Source organism: Charadrius vociferus, unplaced genomic scaffold, assembly GCF_000708025.1.
Source record: "Charadrius vociferus isolate BGI_N301 unplaced genomic scaffold, ASM70802v2 scaffold192, whole genome shotgun sequence".
NCBI lineage: Eukaryota > Metazoa > Chordata > Aves > Charadriiformes > Charadriidae > Charadrius > Charadrius vociferus.
Genome location: NW_009647437.1, coordinates 1,350,334 through 1,369,607, shown reverse-complemented (window position 1 = coordinate 1,369,607; position 19,274 = coordinate 1,350,334). Strand labels below are relative to the sequence as shown.

The following is a 19,274-nucleotide window of genomic DNA, read 5'->3' as shown; positions in this document are numbered from 1 at the left end:
CAGATTTTAATTAAGTGTGATACTTCCCTTATCTTCTGCTCTCATACTAAATATATCATTTATATTTAACAGTTAAATATATCGTACCATATCTCACATATCTCAAGACATTTATGTGAAGAACTGAGGGACTAATTGTTGTGAAAGGTTTTAATGAAATGTGTTCCAATGTAAATAAATGAAAGAAAAGGCACTTGCTGCTGAAATTCAAGACCTGACAAAAGAACTGTTTTGGGTGAGTTTAGTGTACAGGAATATATCTATCAACAGATGTCAAGTTAATTCAGGAGGTAAATAGATTTAAGCAAAGAATTGTGACATCCACTGTCAGCAGACCTTAAGATACCAGTTGCCACTGGATTTAATCTACCATAAAAACAATGAGAATATTTCTACTTGATATTGGGAGATTACAACCTTCTTTCATCCAGATTGCTTTATTTTTTTTTAAGAGTCCACATCATAATATTGAGCCTTGCTGATTTTATGCTGAAGATAAACTATTGGGAGAAGATGCTTTCTCAATTTGTGACAGCAGGATTTAGGGTGGTTTTTTTAATGTATGATTTAATGATGGTTATATCTAGTGTCTGAATTTACCTACAAAAACTTATTTTTGCTCCTGTTAAGAAAAGAGTGGAGGTGATTAGAACAAAATTTAAGTGTTTGTGAATGTTGAATGCAAATTTCAGTAGGTAACAGGGGTCTGAGATTGAGGAGTAGTTTGTAGGGGGTGTAATAGCTTTTATTAGAGTAACTGTATACAACTGAGAAGGAGGGGAAAGGATGAAGAGCTTTTAGGCACACAAGCCCTATAATTACAAGAAAAGGTATTTTTTTTCTTACTCTTGAGTCCTATTAGTCTAATAAAAGCATTACTTCTCCTTATGAAACTGAACTCTGATACAGCTATTAGTGAAGCTGGATTTTGTGTCCGTGCTTATGTGCATGTGTGTATGTTGGTTAATAAAAAAATGGGTGCTTACTACTTCAGTGCATGTTATTTAAAAGTTCTAAAATACTGTTTTCTTAAAAGAAAGCAAAGTAATATGTTTCAAATAGTAAATTTGGTAAAGGAGATGACTACTGAACGGATTCGTTCCAGAAAGGGAGAGGGTAATTTGTTTGGAATGTGGGATCATGTTAAGAGCTGTGCATCCTTTCTTAGTTCCAGGGACTTTGTGTTAGAGGGAAGATACTACTGAGGTTTATAATGCTCTTTGCATTCATCATACAACATAAAACCACATTCTAATGCAAAGAGCAAATTTTTTCTCTGTTTTAGGTCTAGAACATCCTTGAGGATTTTGTTTTGAGCAGGTTTTTTGTATGTTTTTGATATTACCTTTTCTTCCAGCGTGATTGTTCTTGTGCAGTTCTCTTACTGTCTAATGGTTTGGTTTTTTTTTTTTATAATAATGCTTTACTGCATAATTTCTCTTGGAAATCTTACTGGTAAATGTAGGATATTCCAGTAGTACTTAAACATACATCAGTCTCGGTTGTCATGAGTAATGCTAAAGTTGTAAAGCTCTTTCCTATTTTTATTTTGTTATTTTAGGAAAATAATCAAGTTTCCTTATGTTTTTCTCAATGTCTGCCTAACATAAAGGAGCATATATTCCCGTTTCAAGTGAAATACATAAAATCATTTACTCAGCAGATACTAATTATGTTGGTGAAGTCAGTGAACTGACAGAAGCTTTGAGGCAAACACATACTTCAGAAAAAAAATCCAACCCTAAGAGTAAAAACTTTACCAGTGGAGACTATAAGTTTTTCATTTTCTGATTATGAACTACTGCTACTTTGTATTTAAAAACTAACCTAGTATAAGTAGGCTAGTTGCTACGTTGGGTAATTGTAGGATAGGTAGAAAGGAGAGCATGAACTTGAATTGTAATCATTCCCAACAGGAGAGTTAGGGAGGATAAATACGTAGACGTGTGTCCATTTGTCTTTCATTAAATATCAGATATTGCAAATAAAATATCAAACCATAACTGAATAGATTTTGAAGGCACAACTTACATTGGAGCAACTCAAAATTTTCAAAACTCTGTTGCATTAGAGAACTTGCTCTCATTATCAAACTTGAAAAGCAGTGAAATTGAAGGAACAGATTTAATTGTGTTCAAGCTTTCATACAGTTATACCTTGCCCAAAAAGTTGTGCAAGTGTCTGGATGTTTCAGGTGAGCTTCTCATTGAAGAAATCACTGTTACGAGGGTTGGGTTGGGTTTAGTAATTTATTTATGGGCAAAATTGCTTACAAAGAACAAAAGCAAAAAAATACTATTTTTTAGAGAAATCCCATCTTAGTTCTGAGTGTTTCGCAGGGTTTTCTTTTGTTTAGAAAGAATGAAGTGAATGAGGATATCTTTCCATGCCATCACCAAAGAAACAATTTTTGAAATCTACAAGAGCTAAACTTTTTTCAAGATGGAAAATGAACTTGTAGATAAAGTATTCCTTCCATTGCCTGCCATATACAGATGTAGTTCTAGTGTTATCCTGGTAGTACAATGACTTTAAGAAAAGCTAAGCTAGAGAGAAGTAATGTGTTTTATTAGATAGCTGATATGATTGCAACAGGAAAGATGCTTTTTGATGCACAGGTTATTTTTAGATCCCTCAGTCTTTAAAGCTGCATCTTTTATAAACCTCTGGACTATTGCGTAAAAGTTGGTATGTTCAGAGCCAGTAATCAAAACAGTCTTCTGTATTTTCTATATAACCTACTATGGTACTTCACCTGCATTATGCTATAAAGATTATAGACTGCTTCTTTCATACATATGAACACAAATTTAAGAATATTTTAAAAAAATCTTGATGTAAATGTTTTAATCGGTATTTTTTTAAAACTAATGCATTGGTATTTGAAGGTGAAGGAGTATTTAATAAGAGGCAAAACCAGAGGTGTAAGATAATTTTAACCATCTCGCCTATCAGCTGGACTTAGGTGGCTACATAAGGTACAAAAACTTTATATTGGCATATTCCTTTAACTTTCTGATTAACCAGTACACCTACTGCTTAGTAGAAGTGAGAGCTCCTACCAAGAGTTTTAACACAGGGGAAGATTCAAGCATAGCACACAGTGTTTATGTTGTAAAAAAATTTGTTCAAGTAAGCTACCATGTAAAAATATCACAGGCTTCATTGAAGCTGCATGGAATTTGTGAGATTTTCATAGACATTTTTGTGGAATCAGGGAAAAATCTGTCTTTAAATTAAGAACTTCCCATCAAATGTTCTGTTTTCACTGATGCTTATGTTAGAGAGAGCTGTTAGAAATGACATACATCAGTTCTTATAGCTGTCTGTTCAAAGCTGTCTCTTTGGAGAAGTAACGCATTTTCTTGCAAGACATTGCTTTGGCATCTAAATCTCAGTAGCTGGTTCTGGTACTGGTAACATAAGTCTGCTATGGCTGTTGATGTAACTCATCATGAAACGTTCTTCTTCCTTTAGCAGCACTAGCTGTCTCTTATCATTACTAGCTTTTTCAGCTGCAAGGAGAGGAGTGAATGGATCTACCTGTCCAAAAAATACCATCAGAAAGTACAGCATGGATGGCATTTATAAAATTCGGCTGTTTCTTTCCAATACGTTTGGCTTGGTGATTATAGTAGGACTGTTTCCCTAAGAAGAGAGTGAATTTTGGGAAGAAAATGTAAGGATTTAAAAGAAAACACTTAAGGAAGGCTTAACCTTGAACGTTTAGAATTGGTTTGTTACTCATCGTGAAGATATACTGTGAAAGGCTAGAATAAGTTGTCCAGAATATGTAATAATTATTTTGCCAACCAGTGCGTATCAGTAGTTTGTGGAAGTGCAGTGTTGGAAGGTTAAAACAAAAGAGTAATCCATCTCATGCCACATATGTGCCAAATGAAAAATCCTTCTGCTGGCTTTTGAATAATTACGCATCCTAAGCCAGCTGATAGCAAAAGCGGTACTTTTCGGGACATTCTCAATTCTTAGTTTTCTGAAAGTCCTCTTTTTGAACAATACCACAGCGTTTCTGTTCTGCATGTTGTTTTTTGTGGTTTTTGCCTGTAAGCAAGTTCTGTGTTTAAAGAGAAAAAGGTTGCTTTAGGCAAGCAGAGAGAAGTAAATAAATATTTTCCATATGTCTTCACTCTTTTAAAAAAAGGGGTTTTTTTAAGTTAAAAGGAATAGTATTGGTCTGTGAGCTGTAACAGTTACAGAACTCCAATGTAAACAGAACTTTAATATTTCTATCATTATCTAAAAATCTGGAAAAACCTAGAATAGATTCCTCTCTGACAGGTCAGTGTTTTCTCAGACAATTTGTTTTCTTTCAGCTGTAATAGGTAGAAATTAGCTCAACTAAAAATGTTAGTACAGAAAAGATTTTTCTGGTGACTAGACCCCTTCAATCACCTGTCTGAAGTGACTGGCTCTAGGAAGGAGGAGAACACATCAAGTGCTTTCAGTGTGTTAGGACTGTTGCATTCACATGATTTTTGAGTGCTGCTTGGCAAGAGTTCTTCTAAAGATGCCGTATATTTTCTCGTTAGTTTTCCTTTCTGTATGTGAATGTGTGAGTGAATTAGTGTAGGGTTGTATGTTGAGCCTCAAAGATAGCAACGAATGCGATCAAAAGTATGGAATGGTTTCTATAGGAGGTATAACTAAGGTGAGTTCTGCTTAGTCTGGAGAAGAAACAGTGAAACGGGGAATTATTGTATATATCACTACTTAAATTAATATGAAACGGAGAGGATAAAGAGAAATCAATTGTGCATTGTCTCCCAATACAAAATCTAGGGGCTTCAAATGATGGTAGTAGAAACTAGACTGAAAACAAACAAAAAGTGATAGTATTTTGGTTTTTTTCCGCAGAAGGTAGTTGAGGCAACCATTTGCCAAAAGATCTTATGAATTATAAACCTTATGGGGTCCCAGGGGCAACCAGAAAAGCTCATGGAAGAGAAATCACTTACTAGAAACGGTGACCCATAGAACCCAAAGTAGTTGGAAAGTGAAAGAGCACTAAGGGGGAAGTATTGCTGGGGTTTTTGTCATTTTATATTCTCCTATAGGCACTGTTAGCGAGAGGATAACAAGCTAGATGAACCTTTGGTTTGGTACGGTGCAACTGTTTTATGTTCTAAGGGAATGTAAAAGGCAGAAAACCTCCATGTTTAATTTATATGCTGTATGAATTGTTTGAGACGCTCAATAGTTGTTTCATTCTTTGAAACGGTGTGTGTCTTAAAAAATAAAAAGCAAACATAAAAACCTGCTAGAAAAAAAAACAACACTAAGACTCTAAGTTTTTGGGGGTTTTTTTTAGTCCATTGAAACAAGCAAAATCAAAATAGTAAATGGAAATTTGGGAGGAGTAATTAGAGTAATAGATTTTTGCTTATTTTTTTTTTATTTATTGCATTTTTTATCTGTATTTTACTCTGCTGTATTGTAGAAAGTCTGCTCCTGCTAAATGCAATGTTTAAAATTCCCTAAGATGGTAAGGGATAAGCTACAAATATGGACTATCAGGCAAGCCCTGGAGATTTAGTTAATCTGACCTAGATGTTCTTTTGATGATTGAGACCTGCAGTATGTGAAAACACTTCTCAATTTCAAAATGAAACACAAGGATATCTGTTGTATAACTCAGCTGTCCTTGTAGTGACAGACACATCAATCATTTCTGAACAGGAAAGGATTTACTATAAAAAGTTTGTAGCTTTGGAGCTGTTGAGTTCATTGGCATTCGGATCAGCAATGATATTGGAAGTTGTAAGAGAATTCAGCATTTGAATTTTACCATGTCCTAAAGAGGATTAGCTACAAATGCAGGCAACATACTTTTTTTTTTCTTTTTCATTTTCAAGAGCCTGTTGTGTAAGATGTTAATTCTTGACTTAGTTTTCAGCATATTTTATGTGAAACTGCTTGGTAGCTCTTAAAAAAGCACTGAACAGGTACCTATGAACATAAATAACTGTCGGGGGAAAAAACCTAATTGGAAAAAAAGCAAGTAACCTGGAAAGCGAAACTGTGTTTATATATACCACTTTTGAATACTTGAGAAGCCACTATTTTTCTGTAACCTCTTGGGTTGAGAGTATTTTTATGGCACAGTTAAATACTTAGAGAAGATATTCCATGTTGAAGAACTGTGAGGTTAACGTCCTGTTTTTTAAAAACCTTACAATGATTGCATAAAATGATTTGGATGATATGGCCCAAAATTTACTCTGCAGAACACCGTTTCCTATATATTTAGCAAATTGTAATGATTTTGTCTGATGCTGGTTTTCTGGTGTATGCTCAATTATTTCAGAAAGATGTAATGGTAATAATTCTGTGCTTGGAGAATACAGGAAAAGGAAATTATCTGTGTTAAAAAGATACAAGGTAAATTGACTTTTACAATGGTAATTGTTTCCACTGTTTTGGAACTGAGACTCAGTATTTCTCCCAGCTTTTTGTTCAGACTGCCTCTTTTATGCGAAGTGGGTTTTAAATCTTGGAAGTTGCACCTCACGTTTAAACACTAGAGACTTGTTATATTAACAGCTAAAAGGCCTCAAGAGTCAAAATACATGTTCCTCTGTAGGGATGAACAGGCATTTCCTCAGGATCACTTTTGACCTGTATTAATGTGAATCTGGACACCTGTAATGAAAGCAGAGTCCTGTCTGTAAATGATCTTTGTGCTAAAACAAGAGAGTACAAAGAAAGTAAATTCAAGTACTCTGTGGGAGGGAAGAGTAAGAGGTGAAAATGATGGATTATTGGCACACAGGTTGTTTTTTATCTTTTTTTTTTTAGATACATCAGACATAAGTACTGGCACGCCTGTAACATGTTTCTTTAAGAACTTTGAATTTTTCTGAGTTTATTTAAGAATTTATTTAAATGGAGGAACCGATATTTTGATTATTGTCTGTGGGGCTGAGAAGGCACAATGTGGTGGTCCACACCAGATGAATTTTCCAAGGATTGAAAACTTTTTGAAGATGCGTATTCTGTAGCTGTAGTTTGCTCGAAACAACAAAGGAATGAATAAGTGAAGGCTCAACGGACCTGGGAAAACTAAGAACAGAAAGAACTATGGCATATTAACTATTATGCATCAGTTCCTCGGTGTACACACACTTAAGAGGAAGCCTTTGCTCTGTTCTGGGACAGGAATTGCCTTACAGTTAGTATATCTGGCATCTTGATTGGCAGCGCATTACGGTTGTAGTAGTTGCTGCTCTGCAAATTCCTGTTTCTCTTACTAAGCAGGAGAAGTCAATATCTAAACGCACTATGGTTTTATATCTAAACGCACTATTGGTTTTAGGTATTAATAGTTGTAAGAAGATGACTAATGTTAGCAGAGAAGGGGTACCAAACGGTGGCGTTGCGGCTGAGAGGCATGGTTTTCTAGTTGCTAAGACATTGCAGTGGGTGTTGAATATGAATGTTTCATTGTGAAGACAGTTTGGAAACATTTGGTGTAATTCTTTACCGTGAGTAATACAAATGATTACCATGGGTAATAGCAATAATACTCTATTACTGTGGTGATAGAAATTATTTAACACTTCAGTTCATCTGAAGTGTATTTTAAATCAACTCTCTCAGCAGTGTTCAACCAAAAAGGAAAATTTCTTGAACAAAATGACTACAATTTTTGTCTTTCATAAATGCAACTCAATTATTTGTGATCTTGTAGTCTCGTTCATATTCAAAAAAAGAAACAAAAGCCATGAGCTTTTGTTACTGTACATGTATTATGCTTACTTTTCCTTAGAATGTTCTATGTGAAGTAATGTGTCTCTTCTTGTGGAAATATTTTACAGACTCCTGGCTTGAGAGCACACCCTGGAAGGTTGCAGTGGTTTGCAAAAAAGTGTATAGCAAGTAATCAGGTATGTGGCTCGTATGATGCCTTCTATGTAACTGTCATTATATTCCAAGAAAAACTGTTTTGAAATATTTCATTGCTTGATTTTTATGTTTGTCAAAGGATGTGTGACAGGCTGATGAGGTGAACTTAATGCTCTGTGTAAATGGTGGTCTATACTTAAACAGAAATATTACTTTAGCTGAATGCACACAGCATGTAAGCGCACATATACAGAAAAGTGATTGTTTGGCTGAGATATAACTATGTTCTATCTTTTTGAAGATGGAGATTTTGGAACACTTGGTAGAATTAACTCAAAATCTATTTGAATGTGATAGAGATGAGATGTACTACTACCTGCTTCAACTGTGTGGTAAGTGAGCTTGTGATCTTTTTCATGTTGTAATCCGTTTTCTTTTGTGATTGGACATAGGAAATAACCGTGATTGGAGATAGGAAATAACCCTGAATTGGAGACGAATTTCATCCTAATATGCAGTTAGCCTGGATACCATTTCTGAGGCACCTTGCGGGGAAGAGAATACAGGATTTCACCTGCAGACCTCAACACTTACACAGAACTTATATAGTACAGGTCTTCCAATCCATGCTGTGGTCTCGTGTCCTAATTTGAAAGTTTACTCTTGGTTTTTAATACGCTTCAAGAAGAAAACCTGCTCATTTGTTACATCTTCATAACGGATTAAAATCTGGAGTCCCCTCCAGATTGGATCTGGTTCTGAAAGGTGCATTTTTTAAAAATCTGCCAATTCTTTACCAGGCGCAACCGAATTTCTGCATCATTTATAGGAATGGAACAGTTTTTAAAACTGAAAGTTCATTTCTATGCTACAGACTCAGTGTAGGCTGTATGGATAGTGTTTTTCATCTTTTCTGTATTTTTCAATCTGCGCTGGTTTTGTTATCCAGTGTATCATACCGATTATCATTTTGTCATATTATTATCATTTTTATCATATTATTATTATCATACATATTAGATATAATAAAAATTTTGGAAACTTTAGTTCTAGTTATTTTAAAGTTTTGAAAAAACATTTTGTGTTAAGATTGGATATGGAGCACTAAATAATTAGGAAATTAAAAAAAGTATTACAGGGATTGCTACGTACTTTGGTAATGTGTATATATATTAATGAGCCATTACAGCAATTTGATATATTTGGTCAAGGGAAAACTTACATTTGTGCTTGAAGTAATTTTAGGCTGTTTCCCATGTATATTTTTGGTAATTAAAGAGGCTTCTTCCCCATTGCACTTACCACAAGCAGAAGAGATGAGTACCTCCACAAAAAAATGACCAGAGACCCTTTGAGAACTTTGTTGCTTTTCATTTCCTGAACAGCTTCAGAAAGCTTCAAAACTGAACTGTAGCGTTGCCCAACTCTGGCTTTGCACATACTGGTTCACCATCAGAAATCAAGTAGGCCTGAAAAGCAGTCTTGTCTCAGCAGGGAGGGAGCCTTCCTATTTCTCCACTCATCCTGTTCACCTCTGGCAGTGACTAAGTCTGACAGTGTGCCTGCTACGAAGAGAATCTAAGAAGATACAATTTATCAAGTTCTGTCATGCAAAATCTTCAGTCTTCTTTCAAAAGACAAAACCAATTCCATCTATTCAAAGAAATGGAAGGCGATTGTGGGTTTCTGTCACCATAAAAGACAAAACCCGTGCGTGTTCCTGCTTTTGACCATTTTAGGTTATCTATCAAAGCTGCCCCATGTGCAAATACAGTGGAGAGTTATCATTGTGCACCTAAGCCATAACTTCAGATCTATTTTAAGCACATAAAAAAAGTATCTGCCATCTAATCCAAGCTGTGATCAGACATGTTGAAAACCATGTATTTGGTTTCGTAGAATCACAGAACAATTTATACTGGAGAGTACCTTGGAAGTTTTAGGCATATCCCTTTCCCAGAGCTAGGACAGCTTCAAAGTTAGATCAGATCGTGGCCTTGTCTAGTAAAGTTTCAAGTGCCTCCAAGGGTGGAAATCGAACAGCCTCCCTGGGCAACCTGTTCCAGGGTTGGATCATCCTCAGATACACCATTGCTGCAACTTCTAACCATCACATTTCATCCTTTACTGTACACTACCGAGGAGAAACTGACTTGCTCGTTTCTGTAACTGTCGGGTAGGTAATTGAAGACAGCAATTAGATGCCCTGTTAGCCTGCTCTTCTCCAGACTGCCCAGAATTCATCATCTTGAACTTGCTCTCTTACTTTGTATGCTCCAGCCCCATGTCTGTCTTGATGGCTGAATTTGCTCCAGTTGCCAGCATCTTTTATAGTTGTGGAGCCCAAGACTGGACGCAGTACTCCAGATGTAGCCTCACAAGTGTGAAACACAGGGACAAACACATGAAAAAGTGTTAAGACAGTCTCTGTCCTGCTCTTGTTAATAATCTGCATTAAAAAGTTACATGCAATCTTTAGTCCTTAAAACCAATCATTTTATTTGACTCAGGGTAGTCACCAAGTTTCCTGCTGCTTCTAAAATGCTGAAGTGATGCCAGAACCTTGTTGAAAGTGGACTTGGATCTTGAACCAGCCCGGTTACATATCCATGTGTTTTCATAAACCGACACAGCTCCTGGAATTAAGAGAACATTGCGCTGTAATGTTTCAGTATTGCATTGCAATGTTTGTAAAGCAGTATATACTGCTCTGAAACACCAGCTTTATAACAACCCTAGAGAATATGCAGGTGTGTCATGCTGCTTCCAGGTGGCTGCTCCAGTTTTCCCTTGTGTTATGACTTAGTCTAGTGGAGCCTGAGCTACAGACCAGCTGAAGTTCCTTAACTGAACAGTGGAAGAATAATAGCTGACGAGCTGCTGTTACAGGCTGAGATATTGCCGTGTGAACAGTTCATTCCGTCATCTGCCTTCTGACCATGCCTTTTTGCCATGCATCTCTTCATTTCTGGGATTCTGAATTTAAACCATGGACTGAACAGATTATAGCCAGCAGATGATGGGAGTAGGTAGCTGTGAGTAGGACCTACAACCAGAAGTCAATGCTGTTCTGATGACTTATGAAAGAAGACACAGGAGATCACCCGCTCTACGTAGTTAGATAGTAATTGTTTTCTTTCACAAAGTCCAGCTTTCTATTTGTTTGCGGTTTTGTACAGTGGTACATATATAAATTGCTATTCTTATTGAAAGCAGCTGAATTATTCTGTGAATTTGGTAGCCATTTATTAAGTTTTTCTGTTTCAGAAAACTTACCTTTTACAGTCTTCAGATGGGCATTTTTTCCTTAGCAAAATGAGAGCCTGAAGGCCTAGAACATTTCTTGGGCTTGAAAGTGGTCAACTTCTGGGATGTAGGTGCTCTAACTCAGTAGCAACATAACCAGAGGTTTTCATTTCAACATTTTCAGAATAGAACTTAGATGTGGTAACTTAGAGTGTTAATGTTTTCTAATAATTTAGAAATTTTTGTAATTGTTTTCACAGTTAACAAACAAGAATATTATAACTAATGAGCTAGGAGGAGCACTTGCAATATTTTTGAGTTCATTTCTCATTCGTTTGAAAATTCGTATGATCCTTTTGGATTTTTTTGTTTGCATCTTCTGGTGTCCTCTGTGTTATTAAAAGTAGTTTAGAACTTTTCAAGTTGATGATCATATGAAGCAGAAGTACTTGATTAATTGATGAATTATTTTCCGAAGATACCTCTTTTTAATCACTTTAAATATGTATGTATACTTTGTGGTTCTTATCTGAAGATTTAAATCTTGTTTCAGAGAACAATGATGACTGGGGAAAGGCTGAAGCTGTTTGGACTAAAATTCAAGAAGAAAATGTTGTTCCTCGTGAGAAAACGCTAACTTTACTGGCTCATATACTTGAGAAAAATGGTCAGATTGTTCCATTTGAGGTACCTAAGGTAATTGGAGTTTAACTTTCCCAGCTAACAATACTTTTGAATATATTTCCTTCCGTTAAAAAATGTTAACAGATAGCATCACAGTAACTTAAGTAAGTTTGTTTGTTTTAAAGGTTAGACATGAAGATACCAGAACTTCAAGTGCTACTAATGTGGAAGAAAGAAAAATAAGGATGCTTTGCAAGAAAAACAATGCAAAAGGTAAACTGAAAACCACTAGTGTTTTTACCACTTCAGCATTAATTTTAAGATTTTAATTAACTGCAGAGTTAATTAACTGCAGCTCACTGCTGCTTTTTGTTAGTTTGCTAGTATGTTAGGTAAGGTACACGATAATGTTACCTGCCAATATTCTGCTTCAGAAGCTGATATGAGAAGGATATGCTTAAATATTTAAAATGTCATCAGAAGTACTGACTTCTAAATGCATGTTCAAAAAGCCAGCCTAGGGTGAAGTTGACAATTTTAAAATTACTGAAGTACTGGTTGTCTGTAGGTCACTTCATTCTGTTGGGTTAACATGATGTTCTAGACTTCAAATGTATCCGTTAAACACCAGAAATAAATTTATATACAGGATTGATGCTAAAAATACCATTTTTATGGTTGCCAGGAAATCTAGCTGTTTGGCCACAAGTTTTATGGTGTGAGACATGAGAGGTGTGGTGAGAAGAAGGTTTAATATCAAGTGAAATAGCTGGGAAATGTTTATGGGAAGGCAATTACCTATTAAAAGAAGTTGTTCAGAGATTTCTGAATTTGTCCATGCTATTGAAGTTTTAATAGTAGGATCAAATCTCGTTCTAAAGTACACTTCAGGTGCCTTATTTGAGATATAGATTTGGCAAAGAAATTAATCGGATGAAATTAAATGAGATGGGACTATGTTATGGAGATAGTGCTCTCTTCCTATCTGGCTTTTATCTGTTAGTCTATTTTCTATTTGTTGATGTTGCAAGTGTATTTATTTCTATTTGACGGGAGGATTCAATGTGTTGCATAGTACCTTCAGCTTCTTTACAACTCAGATTAAAGTTGTCCATGTTTCTCTATAGAATTTGCAAACTTTTTCTCCTACTGTTCCTGCCCCAAAGAAACATAGAGACTATAAACAAAAGATCAAAATCTGTGTCGCCACAGCTCACTGTTTCCCCACCCCTGTGCCTCTGGGTGCCACCCCACAAATAAAATGGCCTTATTGAGAGAGCACTTCAGATCAGTTCTGCTACGAACAATGAATAGCTCTTCTGTGCAAACTTTCCTGCCTCAGATAAAAACAGAATTAACTTACGCATGGGTATTTGCCTTTGTGTATAGAAAGGAGGCGTGTACTTCAGTGCAGTTCCTTCAGCTCAGTCTGTGTGTAAATCATTGGAAATCCATTCCTATCCATCTCATTCCAAAGCCAAGGTCACCGAGTCGGAACTAGCATTGCTGTGCCTTTCAAGGAGGGGAGGAAATCAGTCTACTTCTAGTGTTTGCCAAGGTGCAGAGTATTTGAATATTCTGGAAATCCTTATTTTCTTCACCTGTACTATGACAAATAACTAGGTATCTCACTTGAAAGCAGATTACAAAATAGAATTAAATAGGTTTAAAAAAGTTAATTTTGTTGAATGAGAAAGATTTATAAATGCAAGATACCTAGTTATTTTCTTCTGTGAGTATTATCAGTATATTTAACCGGTCGAAAACACAGATTTTGAAGCTTTGACTTTTTAAAAGAAGAATCTATCAGTCATTCACACAGTTAACTTCTGTTGTTAGTGAAATGACCCTACAGAGTTATTCAATCACAGGAGCACTGATTAGAAATCTGAAGTGGAGTCTGGATATTCTGTAGACAGAGAGTGCAATCTTGTGTTATGTATATGAATTTGAGTCATGTGTATTATGGCAGACATCACATTAATGTTTTCGGGAAATTCTTTGTGCTGGTAAATTTGGGGAATTGAAAGAAAATATGAGAACAGAAATATTTTTCACCAAAACCCAGACAAAATTAATAGAATGCATTTTATAACATTGTTCCTAGAAAAGTGTCCTGTGTCTTTGATATAAACAATCAAGTGGAGAGCAGGCGGAAATGAAATGTGCCTTGGACCTGGCAGAGACACTACTTTAAAACAAAAATATAAAATGTAACTGTTAACAATCTGTGATAACATTTGATATTGAATTTATCAGTAAATTATTCCTGCATATTCTTTTATTTAAAGGTGCAGGATTTGAGAGGGGATACTTTAGAGCTGTTGAGAATTAAGAGGAAAAAGGCAAATGTTGGGAAACAGTTCCTCTCTTCTTGGGAATCAGTTATCTTTGTCTTTAAAAACCTAAAAACCCTAAGTTTTCACTTTTATATAACAATATAACGTGAGTTTGATGTGAATGTAATAGGGTAGAATATAACTTTTTATCAAAATCAGCTTTTTGATAGGAAAAAGATTAACTTAATATAGTTACGTAACTAACTTCATGAACTTATCAGCTCTGACATGGAGGTGTTTTGAAAATCTATTCTCTGAAGTGCTTGATTTATGCAAAGTCATACTTTCATTTTTACTTTGATTTGTCAGTGTGAGAACTTGACTCTAGGGGATCATGTTACACATATCCCAAACAGTTGCAATTGCTGAAACAAATTTGACTGTCTTGAGAACTGAGACTTTCTTGGCAAGTTGTCACTTCTCTAACAAATCTTTCTACTTGAAATAGCTAGTATAACACAATATGATTTTGAATCATATGTGAACTTTATCTTTTGAATGCTAATATACTTGAGTAATTTTAGATGCCATCTGAAGAAGTAATAAGCGGATAATACCTGATCAGGCATATGTCTCAATTTGAGACTCATTTAGGTATACTTCAAACGTGCTATTTGCAGTGATGCAAGATAAAGTTAAGAAGAAAATCTGAATAGGATAATCATTCTGATGTCAGGACTGACATACACAACAAAACATCCTAGAACAGGAAAATTAAACCGATACAAAGATTTTTAGTTCTTCATTGATCTAGTCATTACAAAAACATTTAAATATATTTCCTTGTAGAAAGAGGTCTTATATTTTGTGGACTGTGATAACTGATGGTTGTGTATGCTTGACATCATGTCCATTGGTGGCAAGGTCCATTTCTGTACCCAACCAATGGAAAGCAGTATTCAAACACAGGGTGAAATCCTAGTTCAGTCTGAAGACAGCAGAGCTTTTGTAGGAGTCTCCAAACATAAGGATTTTTTGGCTTTAAAAAATAGAATTTAAACAGGCATTCATGAGCAGAAATTACAAACCTATCCCCAGTCAGCTACATTTCTATAAATAATTACACTTGTAATAGATTATACCAGCGAAAGGGTTTTTATTATTGTTGAATGTGGTTGCGAGTCTGCTGGTACCTCAGATTTCAGAAAAGAGGAAGAAAAAATGTCTTTCCCCCTGAATTTAATTGTGAATGCTCTATGAATGCTGGTGTTCAGCATTTGAGCAGGCAAGAGAGTTCAGCACGTTGCAACAGGCCGAGCTTTAAGCTCAGACCTATAAGTAACGTGGTGGAGGATTTTAAGACCTTCCCTATATTGTCCTGTTGTTGTTTCATTGGTCTTTTGGTTGACACTGCAATCACTATTGTAATGTCAGACATCAGTCATAGTGTCTCTCCAGCTCTCTCATGTCTCTCTGTCTCTCTTGTATACAGGAAACTAACATACACAGAAGTGGATTTAATTTTTGCTGTGATATTCTTATCCTTTAACTCTGTTCATGTATATATTTAATGTAGCTCCAAGAGTCCTAAGTAGATTATGGATGGCAGTGTTAATTCTAATTAACTCAGTGTAAGAGTTTGTGTGTTGTAAATAATAAATTTTATGCGTAGTCTTTTTTGTGCCTAAACTTCAGGAGGTTTTTATATATACTCTTTGGTTAAAGAAGTTTAAGATTCAAACCAAAATGCACACCAGCAGTTTTGGTTGGTGTGCCTTTGGGGAATGCCAGCTTAAAATTCCACAGCACACTGTAGTAAGTGCTATTAGGGTAACGTTTCTTGGGACAGTAAGATTCAAATGAGTTATGTTTGTCTTTACTTTCAAAGTATAAGAAAGCAACTTAACACTTAGCTGTGAAATTTGTAGCGATACTCCAAGTATTTCTGAAAAGTTTTAAAGGTTATTGTGGCTATGATTTGAATTGGCAAAGGGTCTGTTTTTTGAGTTTCATTAAATGAAACATGCAATTGCAGTTTAGATGTAGAAGATCATCTGTGGTTCTTAACACAGCTTTCTAGCGTATGTTACAGCCTGGATGGCAGTTTTAGCTGCATGTTTATAGCTGCATAATCTTGTTTCAGAAAAATAAATGACTGAAAAGTGTGCTTATCATTTTTTCCCCCTTTTTGGTAACATCTTTTCATACACTGACAGTTATTGTGAATGCATGAAATAAAACTGTTAATCAGTCAAACAAATGCAGCGTAGTTTACTTGTTAAATATCTGTATATTTGTAAATTGTATGTTTTGTATAAATCTTGTCGTAGCCAAATAATTTGATCTCCCCATATTGGAATCACCTCCTATATTATTTGTTAAACGCTGTTGTGATCATGCACCAGACACTGTAACTATATACCCCAGAATTAGGTGTTGCTTTAAAAATCCTGAGTCTTCCCCTTCTAACCAGCTGTGTTGGTATTTAAGCAACAGCCACATATAGAAAAAGAGCAGTAGCAAACTTCTTGTTCTGTGGAGGTATGTGTCAATTGACTGTTATATACAAGCAGTTTTGAACAAGCTGTGACCAACAGCTTTGGCCTCAAAGGTGTAAGCAGAGGATAAATAGATTTAATCACCTTTTCAGTGAATAGATGTTTTCTTTCTGTGATCATCATCGCAATATGACATTTTGGTTTGGATTTTTTTTTTTAGAGGCCTACAACGTTTTCCTGAAAATGCAAGGGAAGAGTGAGTTTCATCATCGTTCTTATGGCACCCTTATAAAAGCACTGTTAATGCAGAATTGTCTTGAAGAAGCCATCGAAGTGAAACACATGTAAGGCTTTTCTGTGTGGGGGATTTTAATTCTTGGGGAGTGGCAGGGGATGGGGTTAAATAATTTCTGGATCATTTTCAAGTCAGTCTTTACCTTTAAATGGGAAAACAGGTCATGACTGGTAATTAGGAGTTACGGTAAAAAAAGACACCAGTGTTTCATAGGGCGATACGCCATATATTGAGAAGGTACTAGAGTGACAGTATGTATGGCTAATAACTCATTTCAACTAACAAGATCAACAAACGTACTTGGCATCCGAACTGAAAGTCTACCCTCCTGGCAGTCTGCCTCTTCCTCTTTAGAGCAATATCCAAACAGACAAGATTCCTTCACTTAACTGCCCGGGAGCCTTCCCCTCAATGCCCAGCCCTGCTGCCGTCCTGCCCTGCCCACCCTCCCTGGCAGCTGGCTGCCTGCCAAATGCAAAATGGTACGTTTGACTGCGATGCCAGTGGCTAGGAGATGACCCTAAACCTTAGATCCAACTCTTACACTTCTGAAATAAATCCAACCTGCTGTCATGTGTTATTACAATCACCGGAATGGAATTAACCTTTAGTGAGTTGTATGGTACACCACTTGCTTTAATTATTGTCTGTGATGTTTGTTCTGCTCAGGTTGTAGGCTTCAAGGTAAAAAGTGTTACTACTCATCAATGTAGGGGTAAGAAGAAAAAAATTTAAGTAATTCAAGTCTTTCAGTTTCTTTGGCTAAAACAAGAACAGTGGTTGTCATTGAGTGTGCTCTCTGACTGAATACAGTGAATCTGAACGTGCCTGTAGGTAACTTGTATGATGCATAGGGCAGTACAGAAATCTAATAATCTTAAGAGTCAACTTAGTTTTTGATGCCCAGGAAGAGTATAGTGTAAGATGATGTTTATTATTTTCATGTTTTCTTTAAAAGTGTTTAGACCAAAGAAATGTCTTTCGTTGAAAAAGTATTTGAGTTCTGCATTCAGGAGAACAAATAATGTTTTTTCAAGTAGATCTTGCTAACTGGGCTTTATGATAAGGAACGTTAGCGATTGATAGATATATTGCTTAGATCAAGGGAAAACTAAAACAGTTTATCAAATTAAGCTCCCTGAAATGGAAGTACCTGAAAAATCTTTGTAAATAGAAGATGGAAAGGAGATATTTTAGAAGTACAAAAAATGTTGATAAAATTCAGGTAGTTTGTTAGAGTCGCAGGAAATATTCATGTATCTATTGAAAGATGTATTGAAAGATTCTCCAGGGAAGAAGTTTGAAACTTTCGACTGAGGATTTGTACATGCATTGACTGTTTCCCTGCTCCACAGCTCAAACGCACTCGTAAGGAAGATGCACAAAGTATTGCATGTTACCAGCAGTAATTTGCAGATTGGAAGAGCAGAAAGAAGGTGGTGGCTGGCTCCTAGTATTTCGATGATTCAGAACTCCCACTTTAGATAATTGTTTTAGTATGTAAATTGAAAATGCAGGGAAAAATTAACAAAAAATGTTTAAGACTAAGGAAGTTGGATATGTGTTTTAAAGGACTAAGCCTCTGCACCTTGAGATATTTAGGAAAAAAAGAAAATAGGATTTAATAAGATGTTCTGTTCTTGGTCACTGGTCAAAGCCAACCGTCATCATAACCCCGGTGCTTTTCAGAACTCTCATGCTCCATCTTGTAGCATAGAAATGCCAACTAATGACATTCTCAGAAGCCTGTAACAGCTCACTGTTGTATCAAGACAGAAAACGCTTCATAATGGCAGTGTTCGTGCTGTTTATCTGTATTATCTTTTTTTCTCATAACAAGATGGTACTTAGATTAAGCAGTTTCAAAAGTCTGTAAGTTTTAAATTATTCACTGAAATAGAGAAAGTGATTGTGTGTGTACCCGCGGTTGAGGAATAGCAAATCTGTGTGTTTCACACACATTTCTGCATGCTTGACAATTTTTTCCAACCTCATATTACAAAGAGATTACTCCTACAAAGTCTAAATGTGTGCAGTGGCCTGAAACTTGTGCAACTCCTAATATTTTCATAAAATACAGGAAAGCTACCTTCATTTATGTAAGCTAACATCGTTTTCTTTTTACTCTGCTTGAAGTCAAATCTGAAATTTAAATAATATTTAGGGATCCTTGCTAGAAGCATTAGCATAGACGACAAAATAAGTAACTTTTTGATTTTTAAAAGGTCAGACAATTTTGAAACTTCCTTCCTGTTACCAGAACCGAGAAACTTCCATGAAAAAGTTATGTGGTAGAAGGAAAATGCACTCTGCATTTGAAAAAAAACCCCAAACAACCCAGAAAGTTACTGATCTCTTGGTCAACCCAAGTCTAGTTGCTTTTGCATTCTAGCACCGTTTTGAGGAATATTTACTGCATTTAGCCCAAGAAGTTTTAAATAGAAATTTAGGAGTATTGGAATGATGGAT

The 19,274-nt window shown here is 35.8% G+C and overlaps 1 protein-coding gene across 1 annotated transcript in view; it reads left to right on the top strand.

The window, feature by feature from the left end:
* LRPPRC (leucine-rich pentatricopeptide repeat containing) overlaps positions 1 to 19,274 on the top strand; it is an 82,033-nt gene that overhangs the window by 45,494 nt on the left and 17,265 nt on the right. Inside the window, exons 25-29 of the mRNA XM_009880657.1 lie at positions 7,836 to 7,904; positions 8,165 to 8,255; positions 11,663 to 11,805; positions 11,919 to 12,006; positions 16,731 to 16,854. Coding sequence (XP_009878959.1) covers positions 7,836 to 7,904; positions 8,165 to 8,255; positions 11,663 to 11,805; positions 11,919 to 12,006; positions 16,731 to 16,854 — 515 coding nt within the window. The remainder of the gene's footprint in view (positions 1 to 7,835; positions 7,905 to 8,164; positions 8,256 to 11,662; positions 11,806 to 11,918; positions 12,007 to 16,730; positions 16,855 to 19,274) is intronic.